The sequence below is a fragment of the Fusarium vanettenii genome (genome assembly GCF_000151355.1).
Source record: "Fusarium vanettenii 77-13-4 chromosome 11 genomic scaffold NECHAsca_30_chr11_1_0, whole genome shotgun sequence".
In the NCBI taxonomy this organism is placed as follows: Eukaryota; Fungi; Ascomycota; class Sordariomycetes; order Hypocreales; family Nectriaceae; genus Fusarium; species Fusarium vanettenii.
In genome coordinates this window covers 117103-139475 of record NW_003315855.1, presented here as the reverse complement: position 1 = coordinate 139475, position 22373 = coordinate 117103, and the positions used below count along the sequence as shown (strand labels likewise).

Sequence of the window (22373 nt, the reverse complement as noted above, 5' to 3'; positions counted from 1 at the left end):
CAAGCTACATGTATCCGTGCATATACTCTGCTTACTCTCTCTCAAGAGTGTCTGCCACAATAGACAGGCTCTGACCGACTACATACACAATCTCAAAGACCTGAAAACCCTTAAAGGTCTCAGCCCAAAGCCGAGCAACAGACGCCGCCAATTTCCGTATCCGACTGGCGTGATCCTGGGCACCATCCAATGAATCGGCTAACTCAGTCTCATGAACGAGAGTGACAACCATGTTGAGCAGTTTCTGCTCGTCCGGCCGCAAGTCAGCTAGGCCGGACGTCTCAACAGCAAAAGCTAGTCCACGAAGCCATCTAGTGAGCAAAAAAGCACATTCGAGATTAGAAAGAGCGTGTTGGAAACTCCAGTTGAGCGTCAAGGTGCGAGCGACAAAGGCAATCCCAACGCGAACTGGGATGCTTAGTGCGTGGATGCACTGTAGAATAGCCCTATCGAGATGTGGTGATCTGTTGCAGACGGTGATCTTTCCGTCAGTGAATCCACGTGCAATTATAACTGGGTCCCGGGTGAAGAGTTGTCGAAAGGGTCCAGTATGTGCGTTCAGGCGAATGTAGACGAGGCGGAGAAGAGCGGTCGAGTTGAACCCTAACGGACCCTTGGGAGACGACGGGTCGAGAGTTGACTCGTGTGTAGCCTCCCAGGATTCCTGCCAGGCTCGCAGCGCTGCCTCCATCTTCTTGATAAACTCTTCACTCAGAGAGCCTCTAGAGTCTACAGATGGACCTAGGGCGTTGCGGGCGTAAAAGATTTGCAGGAACAGACCGTGAATAAGAGCGTAGTTGCCAAAAGCAGATATGGACCCCTCGTGGTGAACTGGTGCTCCGGAGAGGAGCTGCTCTAGTGTCTCCTGGAAGGGTCGGGGAGGCCAGGGAGCATTATTGTGGATGCTGGACCATTCGACCGATGTCTGAGCTTCCCACTCTGCAGCAGAAGCTGGCAGATTGAGACGGACTTCTTGGTTCAAGATCATCGGAGGGACGTTGAAGGCGGTACACTGGAGACCGAACTGAACGTATGCCACAAAGAGAGTGCGTCGCCTCTCCTCTGAGATTATCCAGTCCTCCCACGACGTCTCCCTTGTTGAAGAATCCTCGGCGTTACTGATGCCAAACTCGCGTACTAATGTTGCCACCTGGCTGGCCATGGACAGGGCATCTCGAACAAGTGCTTTTTCACCCCATGATGTTATCGCCATGAGGACCAGCAGTCCTTGTAGCAAGCGGATACCCTGATGTCCATGGGACAGTATAGGAGATGGTCGGTCATGCTGTGAGTCACCAGGGACGAGTGCGAAGCCTGCATATCCGGGGGAAGTATTTGTAAGTCGTGATATTGTCTCCTCGTGTAGCTGATCTAGACGCCAGTTGATGAGGGCCTTGGCAACACGATACAACTCCACGCCTTTTGCATGCTCGAAGCGATACAAAGCACCGACTGCAGCCAAAGACAAGATCAGCTCTGGACCCAGCTCTGTCGCCGTCAGGGTTGCCGTGTGGAGCATGGGCATGTGCGCATGGAAGCCACGGAAGTATCCCTCAAGGTAACGGGAGAGCGTGCGCCTCGAGGGCAGGGTAAAGGGATGGGGGGTGACCGTAGCCCATGACCCTATCCGTCTCGATAGCTCTTGATATTCATCGGGTGATATCCGCCAGGGACAGACAGCTGGTGCTTGCTCTGAAACGGAGAATGGCTGGTAGCTTGTAGTTGCCTGAGGCGGGGCTATTCGAGAGGATGCCTCCCGGTTTGGAGGTTCGAGGGATGGTAGTCTTGACACGACGGGATGAGTATGTGTTGCCTCATGGGAGAGGTTCGGGTCGATAGGTGGATTCGTAGCCAGGTCTGCGGTATCCTCCCTCGACAGCCCGGCAGGCGGCCGGTGAGCCGCGTACTGATGTGAGATATCAACGAGTGAGAAGTCGGTGTCGAAGAAGGTTGTTGGGAGAGGCTGATCATCGGCGGGGAAGTCGCTCCATAGGAAGTCAAACTCCTGTAAGCCCTCTGCTGCCCCTACAAGGAAGTTGGGGGTAGCTGATAAGCCCAAAGGCTCTAGGCCAATTGTTGTGTCAGTGGTCGTGGTGGTTGGTCTCTCAGAGCCTGTCTCTGGTTCACCCTCCATGTCGGGACCTTGAAAGAGGATACCGCCTCCCGTGTCGACTTGCTCGAGAGTCGGGGGAGGAGTGACTTGCCCGAGCCCCTGAGGAGGAGTGGGCACCGGATTTTCTCCACCAGAGGGCGAGTTCTGAGCAGAGTGGATCGACTCATCATGATCTGGGCTCTCTTCTATGCCATCCTGCCCCCGCTGATGCGATTGTCGATGATGACGGGTGAGGAGATCTCTATCGGCGTCTGAAGTTGGCATGAGGTCTAGGTTTGGGAGCTACAGGCACGTACCGTCTCGAAAAGCTCCGACCGCACCGACAGACGAAGGGCTTCTCTTGTGTATCTATCGACAAAAGTAAGCCATCTCGAACATGAAACTCGCTGGCTGGGCTACCGACGGATTCTCTCGTGGCGCTGCAGATGCTCCAGGCGCTTGAATTGCTTCTGACAGAACTTGCAGGGGGCCACGTGCAGACGGGGGCGACCCCTTCGCATTGGAGCCAACTCGGGGTCGAAAATTTGGAACAAAGAAACAGCCCCCAATTCTTGGTGGAAGCGTCGACGGAGATGGATGCCAGTCAGGATGGTCCAGATGGCAGATGGAGCAGTCTTGGGGTTGGAGATGATTTCTGTGCTTTGGTTTCTGCTCCAAATTTGGGGCTTATTAATCAATCAGCCACTGGGACTAGACTACGGGTGCTGGAAGCGGGGAAGTAAACTCTAATATTGGATCCAGAAAGAAGAAGCGAAGAGATTGACAGGGTATAGTAGGGTAGATGATGCAGATTGCATGTCATAGGAGGCCTATTTGGAAGAAATAAAGGATTACTCTGAAGGTGGAAATAGCATAATTGGCGGCCGTGGTGCTCGAACTCCGGGTAGGCGGCTTGTGGCACCAAGAAGCTAGGCTCGTGGAGTCGTCGTTGGAGACGAATTTCTTCTCCAGACAGACCCCTCTCGTGACAAGCTCACTTTTCTTCGACAAGTTACTGCTTAAAGATGCCCAAAAAATATCCCAAAAGCCTAGTCTCAACAAGCAAACAACAATGTCAATGAGGGCAGTCGTATTCAAGGGCGTCGGAAGCGTCCAAGTCGAGGACCGCGCCATCCCCACCATCCAAGATCCCCGTGATGCAATCATCAAGGTGACCGTGGCTGCTCTGTGCGGGAGCGATCTCCACTGGTACCGCGGACACCAAAAGATCCCCGTGGGGTTTATCCCAGGCCATGAATTTGCAGGGGTCATTCATGAGTTGGGTAGTGAGGTCACTGGGCTCGACAAGGGCGATTCGGTCGTGGTAAGTTGTCACTCTTAACAGCCCCAAGTCATCTCACTGATCAGATTTTGATAGGCAACGTTTACGACTCAATGCGGCGAGTGCTTCTACTGCAAGAGACGCCAAACAAGCCGTTGTGCGAGAAGCTTCTTGTTCGGTATGCTCAAGTCCCATCGATGACTTTGTTCATCAGCACTCACGACCTCCAGGTAACAGCGCCGGCACCACTAGCATTGACGGTGGTCAAGCCGAATATGTACGAGTACCTTACGCCAGTTCAACTCTGGTCAAGAGGCCGAAAGAAATTCCCGAGGACATGCTCGTTCTGATGGGAGACATCTTCCCTACAGGGTACTTTGCCGCCTCCCGTTTCCTGAAGAACGTACACCAAGATGAGGCAAAATTCTCCACTACGGTTGTTGTTGGGTGCGGTCCAGTTGGTATCTGTGCCATCGCAGCAGCGTCCGGGTGGTGTGACAATATCATCGCCATCGATATGGTCCCAGAGCGTCTGGAAGAGGCGCGCCGCCTTGGGGCGAAGCCGATTCTGCTGTCGGATGATCCCGTCTCAAAAGTCCTCGCAGCAACCGAGGGACGCGGTGCAGATGTAGTTTTGGAGGTTGTTGGTAACGCTGCTGCAATGAAGCTATGCGTCGAGTTGGTGCGTCCCTTTGGTAGCATTAGCAGCGTCGGTGTACAGACGGAGCAGCTTGCCTTTGACGGCCCGAGCCTGTACGCCAAGAACGTCACTATCGCTTGGGGTCGATGCCCTGTCCGGGGTATCTTTGAGGAGGCACTCGCCTGTTTAAGCAAGGTTCACGAAAAGTTGGCGTTTTTGTGTCAGTGCCGGATGAAGTTGGAGGAGGCACCGGAGGCGTACGAGATCTTCAACGCTCGAAAGGTTCACAAGGTGTTGTTGAGCCCGTGATAGAGAGAAACATCAAGTTTATTAAGAAAAAGTTTGGGATGTATGACACCTGTTCACCGTGACATTGTGGTTACACTGGGATGTGTCTCCAAGGCAACTTGAGCGACCTGTAACTGACGTAGCTCACATTTCTATAATCTGGAGCTTTCAGCTAACATCTTATCATTACACATCGACATCTACAAAACCTTTGTCCTTGTCCCATGTGACCTGCTTGCCCTGCCGCCACAGACCAACAACCAAAGGCTCACGGCCGGGCTTCTTGCCCTTGGGGAGCTCATTGAGAAAAGCCCACCGACAGTACTCCTTGAGTCCTCTCTTCTGCCAATCGTTGATGTCTTTGGTCGTGTCATCGTTAAAGAGAGGGAGGACGTCGAAAAGAACGTCGTCATGAGCCAGGCAGACAAAAATGCCACTGTGTGCATCCAAAAGCTGGAGTTTGTTAAGGCTCTTTTGCGCCTCATCGCCAAAGCTGTAGGCACTTCCTGCAGCGCGAGACACGTCATAAAACGGGTTGGTGCGCGCTTCTGTCCCCGTGGCCTTTGGGTGATGCTGCGTAAAGGCAGAGCAGGGACACGGAGATGGATAATATGAGTCCAGTGCAGGGGTAGAAATGTCTCGTGGTAGTGGTAGGTACTCGGTTGGACGGAACATGCCAGCGTAGTGACAGCAGTCACCTCCCATAAACACAAACGTTTCTGGGGTCGTACGTGCCAGTCCGCAAATATGTCCAATTGCGTGCTGGTCGAGATATCAGTACGGTAGATGAGGATATGAGCATGTGGAGGCTTACGCCAGGGACATCAAGGAGGTAGAATGAACCATCACCAAAGTAGTCAACGGCCGGGAAGCCCGCGACAGTCAGTGAAAACTCTGGTTCGTGAATACGGTGGCCTCTGCATGGGGAACCAGGTTAGCACTTAGGCGATGACCAGAGTAGGAGATGGGCTTACTGTAAGTCGCTTGTGAGTACTGGACTCTTGGGATTCTCTGGCCAACCGGGGACGAAATTCTTGGTGAATCCAGGTCCAACAACAATGTCAGTCCCAGCCGGGAACTTGGATCCGTCACCGATATGGTCCCAGTGCCAGTGGCTCCAGACGATGGCCTCTGTCGATCGTCAGCATCGGTACGCCACCGTGAAGAAAGACGGGAAAGTAAAAGGGCCATACTCAGGTCCTGAAGGCCGAATCCTTGCATAGTGAGGATCTCATCTACACCGTACTCAATCTCCACGGCCGGCACGTGGCCACCAATCATGCTCTGCGTGTGCGGCGAGCCATTCCAGAAGTCTTTTCGAGAACCGCAGTCGAAGAGAATATGCTCACCCTCGTGCTCGATCAAGAAACACATCGTCTTGAAGTTGAGCTTCTCATGGCCTTGGATCTGTGGCTGCACAAATGCGTAGGCATCACAGGCCATACGTGTCGTCGTGTCGATAGCCCTGACGCGGACTGTTTTTGTAGACGATGGGAGTTCCAGCTCTGGAGCTGGCTTGGATTTGATGCTGTCCATGCTGATTCAGGCTTGTACATGCCAAAGACTACACTCTGTATGATGCTCAGAGATGCTACTCAGGCTTTTATCTACATCCCCCTCACTTGAGCGGGCACTAAGGCCAATCTCCTCCACACGGCCAATAGCCAATCAGAATCGACTCCAGTGCTGGAGGTCTGGGGTGCAGGTTCATACAGACAACCCCATGGGGGTGAGGACCCCTGAGATCTGGGGACGAGAGAGCTTGTCAGGAACAACCATCATACAATAGACGTACGTGGAGGCATAATTTTCCCACAGTAAGGATTATGGAGAAAAGCTATCGTGTTCATCAAAGTCTTCATTCCTCATCATTGAGCTAGTAATCTCTCGAATCATACACTCTTAGAGTCTTTGACTCGTTTCCTCTGCTCGTACTCGGTTGTGCTCAACGGTGTCATGAGTGCACCAGCTGTTCTGGTATAAAAGACATCCTCATTCGGCCTCACATAATACACAATCCAGTCTCCCTGAGGCTTGCCAATCAACCCAGCAAGCTCGCCAACGTCGATCACTGACCCGAGGGGCTTCGATGTCATTCCTTCGGTAAACGTGGCCAATGCTTCGCCGAAAAGAACAAGAGCTTGCTGGGGATGTGATGAATTTAAGACAATCGTCTGGCAGACATGTGAGCAAAGTAGCATGATATCTTGGACTAGACACTCACCAAAGTAGACCATTCATTTGCTACCGGCTCGTCAAGTGACACGGTTCGCAACTCGTCATTACCTGGGGCCGTGAACTCGTGCATTTCGCCAAGGTACTTCTCCCACGGCAGCTCGACAGCATGACTGAGGTTTTTGAAGACATCATGCGAGAACTTGTGGAGTTTCTCCATCACAGTGACGGGCACAGAGCTCGGGGCGCCATTCTTCCGTAACACCAACCCTTGCGGCTATAATTATGATGATTATCAGTAATATATAATTGATTTCATGACAGGCTCAACTTACCAAGGTCTTGAGTGATGCATCGCCTTGCAAGACAGGAAGGTCAAGGATGAGAATTCCCGGATCACCGCCTGCCACCGCCTCCCGAACGGCTGAAAGACCAGTAAAGTCTTGCAGGGACTGGTAGCTCAATGATCGCATATTGTACAGGGCTGGTGATGATTTCCTTGAGGCGGTCCTGGGGAGAGACAGCAGATTTAGACATGGGCAAACGGACCTACTTTTCTGACTCCCGCCACTAGCCTAGGTTGGGGTTGGAGGAGTTATTCGGCGCTGACAAAGCCACCCCATCCACTGTGGACAGGTTGGAGAAGAAATTCAAAGATCTTCTGTGAATACTGAAGCCCATTGCTGGCGCTGGGGATCTCCCAACGTATTTGTATTTGTAGTTGGACATGACAGAAGAGATTGCATCGTCTAGCCTGTCCGCTGCGAACTGCACTATCTCTCCCAATACCCTGTAACCATGGCTGGACAATTCCAACACCTGTTGAGCCCCCTGCAAATGGGGGATCTCCAGCTCAAGAATCGAGTGGTAATGGCATCTTTGACACGGAATCGAGATAATGTTCCCCGCGAGAACCTCCATGTTCCATACTACGCTGAGCGAGCGGGAACTGGCTTGATCGTAAGAACCCAGTCTATGACGGTCGGAAATATGCTCATTCCTTGGCTAGATCTCAGAAGCGGCATTGATCTGCCCGCAAGGTGTTGAGTGGACGTTCATGCCCGGTATCTACTCCCAAGAACACGTCCAGGGGTGGAAGAAGGTCACAGACACCGTGCACGCAAAAGGTGGAATTATCTTCTGCCAGCTCCATCATGTTGGCCGAGTAGCACATCCTGGGACACGAGTTCAGCGAGAGTCAGGTCAACCTGTGCCGGGCCCATCCGCAGTCGCTGCAAGGGGGGGCAAGTTCCGCAACGTGCCTGGAGGACCTGGCTATGTTGTTCCCACCGCGATTGAGGACCCCAAGACTATCATCGAACTGTACAGCAATGCTTCGCGATTGGCAAAAGAGGCTGGGTTTGACGGTGTGGAGATTCACAACGCCAATGGCTACTTGCCCATGCAGTTCCTGGAATCTCACAGCAACCGCCGCGAAGATGAATGGGGTGGCCCTTTGGAGAACAGAATGCGCTTCTCACTGGCGTGTCTGGCAAAGATGAACGAACATTTCCCCTGGAACCGGATCGGAATCAAGATTGCTCCTTGCGGCGGATACAACGACATGGGTGAGATGGATCTTGAAGGAAATCCGTCTCCCGAGGCCGCCCTCGCTACCTATGGCGGGTTCTGCGCCGAGCTTTACAAGCTTGGGCTAGCTTACGTCCAGGTCATGAGATGGTGGGCATCTTACGACCTGATGATTGAGGGCAAGCCTCGCGGCGTCCAGTGGGATCCCATCGCTGCCCTGAGGCCGATTCTAGCCAACACACTTCTGTTTGGCAACACAGCCTTCACTCCTGAGGAAGCCGATGAATGGATCCAGAAGGGATACATGGATGCTGCAGTGATTGGGAGACCTCTCCTCTACAACCCGGATTACGTCGAGAAATTGCACCTCGGCCAGGCGGATGCGTTGTATCAAGAACAGCCAGGTGACGAGCATTGGTGGTAGTAAGTCAAAGATCAACTTGCTTTAAAAATGCACTATGCTGACAGCGACGACAGCAAATGGAGAAACAACGATAAGAGGGACGGATACCTGAACTGGCCAGGGAGAGCCATCATTCCGGCACACTTGGCCACTCAAGACAGACTCAGCTTGATTCATGATTAGAGAGCTTAGTCAATGTATACGAATACTTGAAAAGGGTTGGGTGAATGGCGAGATAGAGGCTTGTTCCTGTCGTGACAAGTGTAAACATCCAGCATCATGTCCTTTGAAACGTGCACACGGGACCAGTCGCGCGCGCGATCGAGTTACTCCTTCAAACAACTACTCGACTTGGACGCGATGTCAACCCTGCTTACCTCACGGTTTGTTTCAGGTGTTGAAGAACGCATATCGACATCCCTAGCATTTTTGACAACACTGTTGCACTGATGTCATCGAACAGCTGTGTGGCTGCAGCCTCTCCAGTGGAAACCCCACCTCGATGTATGGTCAAATTCCTACATCGTGGGAATGCATCACGGCCAGAATCTCATCAGTAAGTGTTTAGAACAGAAAATGTATTCGTCTATGAACATTCTGCTCTTCTTTACCCGTGTGTTGTCATCTCAATGAGCGTACATTTTCCACCCCAACCCCTCCCCCAATTCATCTCCAAAAATATCCCTTCATGACCCGTAGGTGTGGAAAACCTTGGCAATGATCTTCCATTCGCCGTCAAACTTCATCATGGTGTGGAAGTCTGTGTAGTCTTGCTCGGCGGCGTCGCGCTCCATGTCCACCTTGACGACAGCAGTTGTAGGAGTGATGCCGATGACGTCGATGCGGGTCTTGATGTTGGGAGCATCGCCGTGTTGGTTGATAAAGTCGTAAAGGTTGGAGACGGGGCCACCCAGGAGCTCCCCAGTCATGGTGAAGCCGTACATGGTGGCATCCTTGTGAAATGCCTGCTTGAGGAGCGAAGTGTCTCCCTTGTGGCAGCCCTCGCAGTAGTATTGCTGAACGACTCGGACGACCTCATCGTACTCTGCGGTAGGGATGGTCTTGATGTTCTTAGACATGATGATAGGTGGTATGGTGAAACGGAAGAAGTGGTGATAAGTATGTGAAGTGGTTGGTGTGTAGTCCACCGCAAGTTGTGTCGTGATATTAGTCTTTATAGTCCCTGTCCCCGTACGAACTAGGAGTAGTCCGATAACTGAGCTTATCAATCCTAACCTGGCTTCCTCCCGTGTTAGTAATGGGACTGGATGGAGGTCAAAACAGTACGTGGAGGCTCGCAAAGCTAGATGGCCTGGTCGGACTTTGAGTCCGACGTCGGGCCCAAGATTTAACAGCCAGTATCTATGTTACTCCACGATTACAAATGCCACTGTATTTCGCCTCCACCCTTGAACACTGACTAAAGTGCCCAGAACGCTCCCCAAACCACAGACTTGACCTCACATTCTGCAGGAGTCTGAAACTGATCACGGTCACGCGCGGTAGACACCATGGCCCAAGAAGCAGTTCCTGAGCGGATGAAGGCGCTGCGACTCCAGGAAGTAAGCTCTTCTCACACTTAGTTGGGGAGAAGATGCATGTGATAGGGGTCTCGGCTTACAGGATTACTAGTACAACCAGAGCTATGTTCTACGCAACGACGTGCCTGTCCCAGTCCCACAGACGGGAGAGGTCCTCGTGAGACTTGCGGCATCTAGCTTCTGTCATACTGACTTCCAGGTTATCCAAGGTGTCTACAAGACCAAGTTGCCAGTCACTGGATCACATGAGCCAGCTGGAACAGTTGCAGCACTTGGTGAGGGCGTCAAGGGCAACTGGAAGGTTGGGGATCGAGTGGGTGTGCTGAACTTTCGAAACCCTTGCGGCTCATGTAGCGGCTGCAAATGGGCTCTAGAAGATCTTGGGTCCCTTGATCCTCGATTCTGCAAGGATATTACCATGGCCGGGATTTTAGGGGCAGACGGAGGGTTCGCCCAGTATATGGTGGCCCCTGAAGATACCCTTGTCACAATCCCGGACACCGTATCCTTTGAACAGGCAGCGCCATTGATGTGCGCAGGAGTAAGTCAGATTAAGAAGAATTTCCGAACTGTGCTTACAATGTCTTGATAGGTGACGGTATGGAACGCTATTAAGCAGACAGGCCTGAAGAAGGGGGACTCAATCGGGATCGTGGGCATCGGCGGCCTAGGGGTTCTTGCAATCCAGTTCGCCAAAGCGTTGGGATATCAGGTCGTTGCGGTCGACAACCGTGATATTGGCCTAAGATTAGCCTCCCAAGTACCCTCTCATCTCAAGCCGGATGCGATCGTCAAGTTCGGTGACGAAGAGGCGGCCAAGCAGATATCAGATCTGACCAGAGACATCGGACTACACGGCGCCGTTGTATGCACCGACGACGTACAGGCAAGTGACTGGGCCCTTCATCAGTTGCGACCCAGGGGCGTTTGTGTTGTGCTGGGGTTGCCCGAGCAGGGCTACAAGTTTGACGCGTTCAACCTCGTGTTTAGAGAGATTGTCGTCAAGGGGTCGATCTTCACGAGTGCGGATGAGGCTCGGAAGATGCTCGAGGTTGTTGGACGAGAGGGCGTGCGTAGTCACCTCACGATACTCAAGCTAGAGCAGGGAGAAGTTATCTATGACAAGGTAGCAGCGCACGACTTTGATGGGCGATTAGTCGTCACTATAGATTGAATGTACCGGGTCTTTATGGCAGAGGCTGGAAGCAACACAGTTTGCCCGTAACAAGAAGCCAAGATGGAGTGGAGAAGAAACCCCACGATGCCGTCATTTCAAGGCGTCTACTCCATTCTACCCCAATTTCAAAGAAATGAATATTCCTCTGCTCTGTATTTCGACCTCATTTTGATCTTTTATTTGTCGACTACTATTCCAAGTTCAACTAAGAAATGGCAAACATTCAGAGATCCGGCAAGATGAAGGCAATTCAGATCAAGGCGTTCAATACGCCGTATTCTTTATCCGAGGTCCCCATACCAACCCCGCGTCCTCATCAACTTCTGGTCAAGATCAAGGCAGGCGGTTTTTGCCACACGGATTGCATGGCCCTCGAGAACGCATTCAACTCTAAACTGCCCTTCATTGCTTCACATGAACCTGCTGGCGTTGTGGTCCAGGTTGGCTCAGATGTCACTGGGTTTGCAGAGGGAGATCGCGTTGGTTGCATCAACTTTGAGAGCTGCTGTGGTGAGTGAGCTTCGACTCTCAAATTCTCTTGACTCACGAGCATTGCTGATGTCGATACAAGGCGTATGCCCCGATTGCAAGGCAGGAACACCCATCTATTGTGACAACCCCCTGATGAAGGGTCTAACCACTGATGGCGCATGGGCCGAATACATGGTAGCGTGAGTTGGTGATACCACTTCTCTGCATGAAATGTCTGTCTAATGCCGTTACAATAATTAGAGACGCTCGGTTTACCGTCAAACTGCCAGACTCATTGGCATTCCCCACCGCAGCTTGTCTGATGTGTGCTGGCATCAGCATCTATGGAGCCATCAAGCGCGCGCGAGTACCACCCGGGGGATCAATCGGCATCGTCGGAATTGGTGGACTCGGCCACATTGGAACCCAGCTTGGCAAGGCAATGGTTTGCGACTACGTCTCGTCTCGAATCGCCAATACTGACGTCGCATGTTTAGGGCTACCAAGTTGCTGCCATTGATGTTAAACAGGACGCCTTGGATCTAGTTTCAGCATACGATTTGAAACCGGATGTTACCATCCTTGCGACGCAGCCAGTTGTTGCTTCTGTCGAAAAGATGACCGCCGTTATCAATGGCCTCTACCCCGGCCTCGATGCAACCATCCTTGCAACCGATGCGCCCGCTGCCTTTGACCTTGCCGCCGAGCTAACACGTAAGCACGGGACCATGGTTCTTCTAGGGCAGCCAGATAAGGGAATCACAATGTCTTATCGAAACATCATCTTCCGCGATATTAAGCTGATAGGGTCGCTTATTGCTGATCGGGATGAAGCTGAGGAACTCGTTTCCTTGGTGGCGAAGCACAAGATCAAGGTTCACGTTAAGGAGTGGGCACCCGAAGATGCAGAGGAGATGAGGCAAGAATACTTGGCAGGGAAGAGCAGCGGGAAGAATGTTGTAGTATTCTGAGCGAGTAGACTGATAATTGAGTCGTTGGAAGGAAAGCACAGCAGCTATGCACACAGTGAATATCGTGTCATACATCTGGCCTCACGGAGGATGGACATCAGCCTCTTTTCCTTTGCCCATCTCTTCCAACTCAAGCAATGATTAACCTAGTGTTTCCAACGTCAAGGTTCCAGTTTTAGATACAAGATACTCCTCCACAGCAACATCTTTGCCAGATTCCTTTCCATACCCCGATAGCTTCATGCCACCAAAGGGCGACTCGGCTGCAGATGAGTTACCAGAGTTCATCCCAATCATACCAGCCTCAAGATCTTCCAGGAGCCTCCATGTACGGTCCACGTTCTTTGTAAAGAAGTAGCTGGCGAGGCCCATGCTGGTGTCATTGGCATATTGTACCGCCTCTTCCTCTGTTTCAAACCGATAAACGGCGAGAACGGGGGCAAACGTCTCTTCGCGACTGATCAGCATGGCTTGTGTGGCGTCCCGTAAGATCGTAGGCTGAAAGAAGAACCCCTTTCTAGAATCCGGGGCGGGTTTGCCTCCCAGTATGACCTTGGCTCCTGCGGCGACGGCATCATCGACGTGCTGTTGAGCCTTGGTCACTCCACGTGCCGTCGTCAAGGGCCCGATCGTTGTGTTAACGTCTAGTCCGTGGCCCTGCTTCAGTAGTTTGGTTCTCGCGACCAACTTATCAAGAAACTCTTCATAAATGCCGCTCTGAACATAAACCCGATTTGCGGTAATACATGCTTGTCCGGCATGTCGCCACTTGAGTGCCAGAAGCGCCTCTAGAGCCTGGCCTTGATTGCAGTCATCAAAAATCAGGAATGGACAATTTCCGCCTAGTTCAAGAGACACCTTTTTTAGGCCTTCAGAGCAATGCTTGGCGATGAGGCTTCCAATGGCGGTCGATCCAGTGAAGGACACCTTCTTCACCAGAGGATGCTTGCAGAGAGCCTCTGCAACTGCAGGGGTATTTTCCAAAGATGTGGGAACGACATTGAAGACGCCGGGCGAAAAGCCAGCCTCCAATGCAAGTTGCGCCAATGCGAGGCATGTCAGAGGCGTCTCCGGGGACGGTTTGGCGATAAAGGTACACCCGGCAGCCAGAGCAGCTCCCGCCTTTCGCAGAATCATGCTGTGATAGTCACTCATTAGAAAGGTCCCAAGCAACATTGACGGTGTATCATGTCAAACTCACGCGACTGGGAAGTTCCATGGAACCAGGGCAACGCAAACGCCGATTGGTTGCTTGATCACGAAAACGCGACGGTCTGGCGCTGAAGGAACGCTCACGTTCCCGCGGATCCTCTCGGCTTCGCCGGCGAACCACCAAGTGAAGCCCAGGGCATAGTCGAGTTCCCCATGGGCTTCAGCGAGGGGCTTGCCAGACTCATAGGTCAGAAGGAGAGCGAGATCATCCTTGTTCTGACGAATGAGGCGATCCCACTCGAGCAATTTCCTGGCGCGGGAACGAGGGTTCTCCTTGCCAAAGACCTTGAAGGCCTTGGCGCTCGACTGGACAACGTCATCAACATCCGATTTGTCGAAGTCGGCGCAAGAGGTGAATGTCTCGCCGGTCCCAGGGTCTGATTTCGTAAAAGTCAGTCGGTGGTCGCAAAGTGGGCATGTCCAATACCTTCGATATCGAAACGTTTACCACTCGCCGACGCTTGCCATTTCCCGTCGACGAAGCCCTCTGCTCTCAACAGACTTGGGTTGGTAAGCTGTCACCCGGAAGCATCAGCTCTCTTGACCAGGGACGTCGCAGGTACGGATACAAGGGCACAAACTTGGAATGGAAAGTTCATTTTTGTTACTGAAACTAGCTTCGCTTTGTTCAGCTTGAGATGGTCTCAGATCGAGTCTTCTAACTCGAGCAATGGTGGGAAGATCTGGGTATGAATATCCGCACCTTATGACTCATGGAGAGCAAGCATTCGAGACCCGGTTTCTGCCAAGACACTGTATGGGGTAGAATCATGAGGGCCATGAGCCTTGGGGTATTTACTCCATGATAATGCCTCATCGGAGCGAGAATCCGCCTAGGTCTAATTACGGAGCCACCAGATCTTTGACCCCTGTTTATTACGTAGTTGGAGCACATTCCGTCTTTTTTCGCTCTCCATGTTTTCCCCGGCTTCCCCAGACTACCGATGTTGAACAAGCCGGGGTAGCCCCTGGCAACCTGGATCGCCTAGCTACACTCACGGGTGCCTTGATGTCCTACTTCAAAGTCAAGGTCTCTCATCTGGCACTACTAGCATAGCTTTTAATCTCGACGCTCGTGTCTGTCCACCGTTGTCTTTACTACAACTCAGTAGTTCCAGTTCCTCGAAAAACTTGGGGCTAGATGGGAGTCAGGAGCCTGCTTCAGGAGTTTTGACTGATCAAGATCCACGTGGAGTCAACTTGGGGCAATAACAGGTAGTGTTGGAGGGGAAGATGATCACGCGGACGAGAGCAATTCAGATTCTCTCCTATATATAACTACACTTTGGCCTTAATAATTAAGTCGGTATCGTTATAAGCTTTAACTTCTACGCTATATTTAACATTTTATTCATTCACCATGCCCAACGCCACCATGCGCGCCGTTGTCTTCAAGGAGGTGGGACGGGTTGTTGTTGAAGACAGGCCAACGCCTCGCATTGAGGATCCTCGGGACGCCATCGTCAAGGTGACAGCGGCCGGACTTTGTGGTAGCGATCTGCATTGGTTCCGTGGCCACCAGAAGATCCCAGCCGACTTCATTCCAGGCCATGAGATTGTTGGCCTGGTAGAGGCTGTGGGCACCAATGTCTCCAAGTTCAAAGTTGGCCAGCCAGTTGTGGTGTGTATTATGTCCCATTCCTTCTTAACCGGGACCAATGGCTGAGCTGAGCTCTCAGGCTTCCTTCTCGAGCCAGTGTGGACAGTGCTTTTATTGTGAAAAGGGACAAACAAGTCGCTGCCCCGAGTACTATCTCTTCGGTCAGTTACTACATGGCAAAGACGCGTCGGTCTCTAATCTGGATCGAAACAGGCAACAGGTCAACTGAGAGGGACATCGACGGCGGCCAAGCCGAGTACGTCCGCATTCCATATGCTGACACAACTCTCACGCTGGCCCCCAAGTCCATTCCTGAGCGACTTCTGGTTCTCATGGGCGATATCTTTCCCACGGGATATTTCTGTGCCTCTAGATTTCTCAAACGAATGAACCCGGAGGAGGCTAAGAAGACAGTTGTTGCGGTGGTTGGTTGCGGCCCGGTTGGCATCTGCGCCATTGCATCTGCTTTGACCTGGTCCGAAACGGTTTATGCCATCGATATGATTCCCGACCGCCTTGCCGAAGCAGAGAAGATCGGTGCAAAGCCTCTTCTGCTCTCCGAGAACCCAGCTGAGACTATCAGAGCTGCAACCCAGGGTCGAGGAGCTGACCTGGCGCTCGAGGTTGTCGGAGGTCAGGAGCCCTTTAATCTTTGCATGGACTTAATTCGACCGTTTGGGATCATCAGCAGCGTTGGCGTTCAGACCAGCGATCTCACCTTCAGAGGGCCGACACTCCACGGGAAGAATGTCACCATTGAATGGGGACGTTGCCCTGTCTACGGTATCTTTGATGAAGCATTGGATTGTCTCGTCAAGTTACAAGACAAGGTCTCTTTCCTCTGCGATAAGAAGATGAAGTTGGAAGACGCAGTTGAGGCTTATGAGATATTTGACAGTCGTCGAGCTCACAAGATCATTCTTGTACCCTAGGGTAGTAGAAGAAAGCATGGGTTGGATGTAGTAAATGCAATTCTCCATCTCCAACTGTGATCGTTATGCCATTTAGCATTTAATGATGTCACATGTTTATCGTTGTGTCATGTGGTATTATGCCCCATAACTCGGCTTAGACATGTCAGTCATACTACTACTCGCGATGGCTTCATCAAGGGTCTCCTAATGATATGATTTCTCTCACACATTTGCGCATATTGTGAAATTTCTCCAGCACGACAGCCGCGATGTTCGGTGCAGTTGATAACAGTGACATTGGACTTCAAATAGGTAGGTAGTATACACTTGGCTTGGATTCAGGCATTCCCTAGAGACAAGTCTTTGCGGTCCCATCGAAAGGCTATCTCACCATGGTCAGACCCAAACTTATCTCTGCCCAACTTGCACGATTCCAGGGGGGCCTAGTAATTGGGGTCAAAATGATCTTCGGTGGCGGAAGAGCTGAAGTTGGAGCAGATTTAACCATGGATCCGGTTTCGGCATCCATGGGCGGGCTGGATGAGGATGATCCAGTTCACGTGGACTGATCCATAGTTCTAATGGTATGATCTACGGTCATGGCTGAACGGTGTATGAATCGTGCCAGGTTCTCCGCCTCTGGGGAAAGACACAAGCCACGAGGGGGGTTTCTACTCCAGATTCCCCGGATTCTCCGGTTCCCCGGATTTGTTAACGGTTAAGCGATGGCACGGACACCGTCTTGAGCTCTTAAATAGAGCTCATCATCGTGTACCTTTAACCTCAGAGTACAGGTCTCTATAACAAACTCACCCAATATGTTCAACATGGCCGTCCCACAGCTCACTGGAAGACCGCTGCAGGCTCTGGTGTACGCAACCGCCGGGGCAGCCTTTCTCCTCTTCGGATAGTAAGTCTATCCACATTCCACGTCGTACCGAAGCTCACCAGTAGCACAGTGACCAGGGCGTCATGGGTGGGCTAGTCAGCCTGGAATCTTTCATCCAGCGTTTCAACTCTCCGTCTCCAGGCCTCCTCGGCTTTATGGTTGCATCTTACGATGTAAGGATCCAGTCATGAAATACACGCTCGAGGAACTATGGTTAACATAGGAAACAGGTTGGCTGTCTCTTGGGCGCCGTCTTTGCCTTTCTTCGTGGTGACAAACTTGGGAGACGGTGGAGCATCATCTACTCATGCATCATCGTTCTCATTGGTGCCACACTACAGACGGCTGCATACTCTAGAGCTCAATACATAGGTAGGGAGCGTGTAATAGGCCCAAAGTTGACTTGCTACTGACACTGCTGCTTAACCATCAGTCGGTAGAATTGTAGCCGGAGTCGGTGTTGGATGTATCTCAGTGACGGTCCCCATCTACGCCTCAGAGTGTGCTAGCGCCTCATCGAGAGGCAAGCTCGTCGTGGTTGAGACAACGATTGTTATCATTGTAAGGCAATTCACTTTCAGCCACTTGTAACTTCCGACAGACTCACTCTCTAGGGCATCACAATCTCCAACTTTACCAACTTTGGCTTCGTCTTTGGTAGGCCCGAGTTGAATGGCAAGGAGGCTCAATGGCGCATTCCCCTCGGCCGTAAGTGCGCTATCCCACCTTCGCTCTCCCGCCAACTAACGATGGCCGAACTTTTAGTCCAGATGATATTCCCTCCCTTCGTCTTCCTTCTCATGCCGTTCGTCGTTGAGAGTCCCCGCTGGCTTGCTGCCGTAGGCAGGTCGGACGAGGTAGCAGATGTTCTGGCCAAGCTTCGTGGGGGCGGAGCAACTGCCGATAGCCCCCAGATCCAGCAGCAAGCCCGGCGAATCATCGAGACAGCAGCTCATGAGGCAGAGCTTGAATCTTCTTGGAAAGAAGTAAGTATACGCTGGGCCTTTCAAAACGCGAAGACACTCGTTGACTCTTCGACTACAGTCCTTTGCCGGCGGTGAACTCCAGAACCTTCGTCGACTCATCCTCGCCGGCTCTACAGGCTTCCTACACCAGGCTACAGGTATCAATGTCGTCATATATTATGCTCCCGTGATCTTTCGCCAGGTGGGGCTCGACGACAAGATGTCTTACATCATGAGCTGCGTGGGTTCCATCTGTTTCCTTGTCGGCTCTATCCTCCCGGTGCTGTACATCGAGAGAATCGGCCGACGAAAGACCATGATGCTCGGGGCCTGGACCTGTGGTATCTGTATGGGCATGATCGCCTGCACTGGTGCTATTGGGCGATACTACCCCGCAAGAGCTTTTGCCACGGGTTGGGCTGGGTCAGCATTCGTACTGCTTTTTCAGTTCTCCTTCGGGATAGGGTGAGTCCTTCTTTGTGGTACTTGGAGTCCTGTTAACCGAATCTCGCAGCTGGAACTCGATGAACTGGCTCTACGCGAGCGAGATCGGATCTCTCAGGATGCGCAACAAGACGGCTGCAGTGCAATGCTTCTGCCATTGGGGGACTAACTTTCTGACCGTCATGGTGGCTCCCACGGGATTTGCCTCTCTCGGCTGGTAAGCTCATGGCTTGGCATCAACCCACCTGCGTGTTGCTAATCGGTGTTACAGGAGGTTCTATCTGGTTTGGATGAGTGTGACACTGGCAGCCATTCCTTACTTATACTTTTGCTTTCCAGAGACGGTAAGACGAGCCTACCCCAGCTGGACACAAAAGGCTTACTTCCACAGGCTGGTCGTAGCCTCGAGCAGATGGACGATTTCTTCAAGACCTATCCTCAGTGGAACATTGGAAAGGTAGCCAATGTTTGGGTTGACCTTGGCGGTGCGGGCGGACAGGACAGTTGCAAGGAGGAGGCTGGAGCAGTTCATCATCAAGAGGACTGAGTAATGGCCGCGTCATGCAGATTGATCAAGTCACAAGCCTCCCTCACATTTCCAGACTGCGGCGTAAGAAGAACTACGTCAATCTCGTACTATCTTTTATGGGTTCTCCTATCGGTAGCCATAGTTTGATAGATCCGCATCGAAGCACGTTAACTCATTGAAATCGTGACACGTTAGTTGTTGGGGGTCAAGAATTTGGGACGAGATAAAAGAGCACGTTCTTGAGAAGACAGCAGGGTTAAGTTTGACCCAGTACAACCAACCCCCAAGACGCATAATAGACTCCAGTGCATTGCTTTCGAGCTTAAGGAGTAGGTCATTCTCCATAGAATAAGCCAAACATGGACAGCTCATTTTTCAAGCCAGCCCCTTAGTGGTGATTTATATGCTGATGCAAGCCAAAAGCTACTCCACACCCACATTTCTTCTCCAACCCTCTACACGTCTGATCCTCCTTTGCCGTCTTCAACCCCCTTTCCCCATCTCACCTAATTCTGTAAGACAATGCGCCCCAAGGTCTACGTCCCACCATGCAGATTCTGCTCGAGGAAGTTTCGGCGCAGTGAGCACTTACGCCGCCATGAGCGCACGCGTGGGTTACAACCGGATTGCCGTATAATGATGGGCAGGATTTGCTGACGTCGAAGGATATCCAGACACTCAAGAGAAACCATATCGTTGTCATTGTGGTCGAGCATTCTCCAGAAGGTTTGTTGTCATGCACCACCGTGCTCTTTCAACCTAATGAGGTGTACAGAGACTTGCTTTCACGCCATGATCGACTTACGCATGACCAAGATGCTTCACCGCGAGCAGCGCCTCCATCAGAAAGAAGCAACATGTCAAGCAATGCATCTCACGGGAGTCCGAACGAGCCAACAAATCTTGTTCAACCATCTTCTCTCGACCACGACGCTACAGTGCCGGCCAACGCACTCCAAGGCCATTCTCCTGTCCTATTGCCCCTCAGTCAACCAGACAACTCTGAGTCTCACCCAGAAAGCTATTGTCCAAGCGTTGGAACATTCGCACAGAGAGTGGAAGATGCTGAAACTATAAGCGAGAGCAACGATATCGGCCATAGCCTCCTACCCGTCCTCGAAACGCCTCACGAACCTCCAGTTCCGACTCAAATGATACAGCACGGGGCCAGTATCCAGCAACATACCTATGACGTGCCACTTGTAGACGATCTGGACCTTCTATGGAGCGACTTTGATATACACTCGTCCCTCGTCATGTCGCAGTCGGCCCCTCTAAATACCGCCATTTTGAGCCAGGCAGGATTTCCAGGATTCGAATCTGGAACAGATGCAAGCAGCCAACAGCAAGACGGCGGCGACGAGAGATTCATAGATCAAGATCATGCTTCAGGGGTCATGTCTAGATTTCAGTCCCGACTACCCTCTATGCAGCCTGAGGATCGCTTCGATCAGCGCTCGACAGAGGGCCCGCCGACGGAAAGCACACGCGAACTACCGGGAGTTTCTGAAGGGCGACTACCGTGGAGACTGACTCGAACAAACTACCAGCTCATTGCGACCGTCGTAGAAAGCTACTCGGCGGTGCTTCCCCGGGGATTCGTCTTCCCCTCCAGGCATGCCCTTTGCCGCTACGTCGAGGGCTTCTTTGGTGGATTCCATGAGCACTTGCCCGTAATCCATATCCCAACCTTTACTCTAGCGACGGAAGCCCCTGAGTTGATACTCGCCATTGCCTCTGTCGGGGCAAGATATCGTTTCCAGACAAGCCAGTCTCACCATCTCTATTTCGCGGCAAGAGCACTGCTTGAAGACCAACTACGGCACCGCGATGGCTACAAGCCCAAGGCTCCAGTTTTTGACATTCCCGGCTCATTCCCAACTCTGCCTCAGCTCGAGAGCACCTTGCTTGCGGATGCACCGCCGAGCCATTTGCAAAACAATCACGCCCCAACTTCCACAGAGCGGGACCTGCAGACAATGCACGCCATGATTCTTCTGATAGCCCTTGGCACCTGGAATGACCGATCACTTCTAAGAGATGCTTTCTCCACGGCAAGCCAACTCGCCCTACTTGTGCGGGAACAGATCTCGTCGCTTTCCGAGCCTGATTCACAACACCAAAGCTGGCGGGAATGGATTAAGTCGGAAGGTAGGCGACGGACCATTTTTGTGGCCTACTGTTTCCTCAATCTCCATTCCGTTGCCTACAATAGCTCACCCAAGATCTTGAACAGAGAGATGGGATCATTACTTCTCCCCTCTCCCGAGTCTCATTGGAGAGCGGAGAGCCAAGAGAGCTGGCAGCTCGCCCGCGACAAGGACATCCACTCTGGACTTTCCCTCGAGGAGGCGTACAGCAGTCTATTCAATCCAGACTCATCTAGGCGAGCAGCTTCGTCTTTTGGGAATTACGTGCTAGTTCACTGCATCATCCAACATATCTTCTTCGCACGGCAGTTACAATTTCCCAGCGCCACGGCCTCCTCTCTGGCCCCTGGTGTTCTTGGCCGGCTTGATTCGGTTCTGAAGAGTTGGCAACTAGGCTGGGAGGCGACAAAGGACTCTTCTTTTGACCCATCCGCGCCTGGTGGACCACTGAGCTTCAATGCAACAGGCTTATTTCGCCTGGCCTATATCCGCCTTCATATAGACCTTGGACCTTGCCGTCAACTAGAGCTTCGTGATCCTGGCACGATAGCTCGTGCTTTTAGTAATGCTCCGTTACTTGAGCGCTCTGCATCAGTTGCCCGAGCGGTTCTCCAATGCGCACACTCGCTCAGTATTCCTGTCCGCATCGGTGTCGAATTTGTAGCTAGAACTCAAACATTGACTTGGAGCATCGTCCACAGTCTGTGCAACTTGGAGTGTGGTCTCTTCTTAGGGAAGTGGCTACAGACCATTGCTGCTGTACTAAAGCGTGGAGAGCCGCTGAGGGATGACGAGCAGCGGCTCCTGGGCATTATCACAAGCATTGTGAATGAGACCGAGTTATGTCTCCAAGTCCAATATGAGCAAGACCAGGTACAAAAGATCAGTCAAGTAGCGGCTGCAGTTATCCGTCTTTGGGCCCATACTTTCAAGGGTGCGCATGTATTCGAGATTATGGGGCTGATAGGGGCGGGCTTGGATCTTTGCGCCGATATGCTCTGAACTAAGCTATGTCAATAGCCATACGCTTCATATGAACAGTTTTTCAGCAACGAGAGTTTGCCAAAAGGCTGATGGCTGCTGGCGGGCGCAACTTGTGC

The 22373-nt window shown here is 52.1% G+C and overlaps 12 protein-coding genes across 12 annotated transcripts; 7 read left to right on the top strand and 5 right to left on the bottom strand.

The window, feature by feature from the left end:
• Nucleotides 1-31: 31 nt before the first annotated feature.
• NECHADRAFT_12626 (uncharacterized protein) lies at nt 32-1672 on the bottom strand (the record flags this gene model as incomplete). Its single annotated transcript, XM_003043030.2, has 1 exon — nt 32-1672. A coding segment is annotated over one exon (1641 nt), but the record flags the coding sequence as incomplete, so codon positions are not given.
• Nucleotides 1673-3164: 1492 nt separating this feature from the next.
• NECHADRAFT_86287 (uncharacterized protein) lies at nt 3165-4323 on the top strand (the record flags this gene model as incomplete). Its single annotated transcript, XM_003043114.1, has 3 exons — nt 3165-3416; nt 3471-3552; nt 3605-4323. The coding sequence occupies 3 exons, from the start codon at nt 3165-3167 to the stop codon at nt 4321-4323; spliced, it is 1053 nt and encodes a 350-aa protein (XP_003043160.1).
• A 165-nt stretch (nt 4324-4488) lies between these two features.
• NECHADRAFT_86286 (uncharacterized protein) lies at nt 4489-5838 on the bottom strand (the record flags this gene model as incomplete). Its single annotated transcript, XM_003043029.1, has 4 exons — nt 4489-5064; nt 5117-5219; nt 5277-5433; nt 5496-5838. The coding sequence occupies 4 exons, from the start codon at nt 5836-5838 to the stop codon at nt 4489-4491; spliced, it is 1179 nt and encodes a 392-aa protein (XP_003043075.1).
• Nucleotides 5839-6194: 356 nt separating this feature from the next.
• Nucleotides 6195-6950, bottom strand: NECHADRAFT_86285 (uncharacterized protein; the record flags this gene model as incomplete). The annotated part of the gene is made up of 3 exons (XM_003043028.1): nt 6195-6476; nt 6527-6754; nt 6813-6950. 3 exons carry the CDS (start codon nt 6948-6950, stop codon nt 6195-6197), a joined length of 648 nt encoding a protein of 215 aa, XP_003043074.1.
• Nucleotides 6951-7275: 325 nt separating this feature from the next.
• NECHADRAFT_51414 (uncharacterized protein) lies at nt 7276-8431 on the top strand (the record flags this gene model as incomplete). Its single annotated transcript, XM_003043113.1, has 2 exons — nt 7276-7437; nt 7487-8431. The coding sequence occupies 2 exons, from the start codon at nt 7276-7278 to the stop codon at nt 8429-8431; spliced, it is 1107 nt and encodes a 368-aa protein (XP_003043159.1).
• Nucleotides 8432-9096: 665 nt separating this feature from the next.
• NECHADRAFT_86283 (uncharacterized protein) lies at nt 9097-9489 on the bottom strand (the record flags this gene model as incomplete). Its single annotated transcript, XM_003043027.1, has 1 exon — nt 9097-9489. The coding sequence occupies one exon, from the start codon at nt 9487-9489 to the stop codon at nt 9097-9099; it is 393 nt and encodes a 130-aa protein (XP_003043073.1).
• Nucleotides 9490-9921: 432 nt separating this feature from the next.
• On the top strand, nt 9922-11125 carry NECHADRAFT_86282 (uncharacterized protein; the record flags this gene model as incomplete). The annotated part of the gene is made up of 3 exons (XM_003043112.1): nt 9922-9972; nt 10043-10492; nt 10544-11125. The coding sequence occupies 3 exons, from the start codon at nt 9922-9924 to the stop codon at nt 11123-11125; spliced, it is 1083 nt and encodes a 360-aa protein (XP_003043158.1).
• Nucleotides 11126-11367: 242 nt separating this feature from the next.
• NECHADRAFT_51493 (uncharacterized protein) lies at nt 11368-12570 on the top strand (the record flags this gene model as incomplete). Its single annotated transcript, XM_003043111.1, has 4 exons — nt 11368-11638; nt 11700-11799; nt 11861-12044; nt 12097-12570. The coding sequence occupies 4 exons, from the start codon at nt 11368-11370 to the stop codon at nt 12568-12570; spliced, it is 1029 nt and encodes a 342-aa protein (XP_003043157.1).
• A 141-nt stretch (nt 12571-12711) lies between these two features.
• Nucleotides 12712-14381, bottom strand: NECHADRAFT_86280 (uncharacterized protein; the record flags this gene model as incomplete). The annotated part of the gene is made up of 4 exons (XM_003043026.1): nt 12712-13708; nt 13772-14159; nt 14210-14297; nt 14364-14381. The coding sequence occupies 4 exons, from the start codon at nt 14379-14381 to the stop codon at nt 12712-12714; spliced, it is 1491 nt and encodes a 496-aa protein (XP_003043072.1).
• Nucleotides 14382-15142: 761 nt separating this feature from the next.
• Nucleotides 15143-16314, top strand: NECHADRAFT_97097 (uncharacterized protein; the record flags this gene model as incomplete). The annotated part of the gene is made up of 3 exons (XM_003043110.1): nt 15143-15403; nt 15462-15543; nt 15596-16314. 3 exons carry the CDS (start codon nt 15143-15145, stop codon nt 16312-16314), a joined length of 1062 nt encoding a protein of 353 aa, XP_003043156.1.
• Nucleotides 16315-17123: 809 nt separating this feature from the next.
• NECHADRAFT_86278 (uncharacterized protein) lies at nt 17124-19141 on the top strand (the record flags this gene model as incomplete). The annotated part of the gene is made up of 10 exons (XM_003043109.1): nt 17124-17206; nt 17256-17358; nt 17416-17557; nt 17619-17746; nt 17800-17893; nt 17951-18171; nt 18230-18615; nt 18665-18811; nt 18866-18938; nt 18986-19141. 10 exons carry the CDS (start codon nt 17124-17126, stop codon nt 19139-19141), a joined length of 1533 nt encoding a protein of 510 aa, XP_003043155.1.
• Nucleotides 19142-20520: 1379 nt separating this feature from the next.
• NECHADRAFT_51514 (uncharacterized protein) lies at nt 20521-22275 on the top strand (the record flags this gene model as incomplete). Its single annotated transcript, XM_003043108.1, has 1 exon — nt 20521-22275. One exon carries the CDS (start codon nt 20521-20523, stop codon nt 22273-22275), a length of 1755 nt encoding a protein of 584 aa, XP_003043154.1.
• Between the last annotated feature and the right edge of the window lie 98 nt (nt 22276-22373).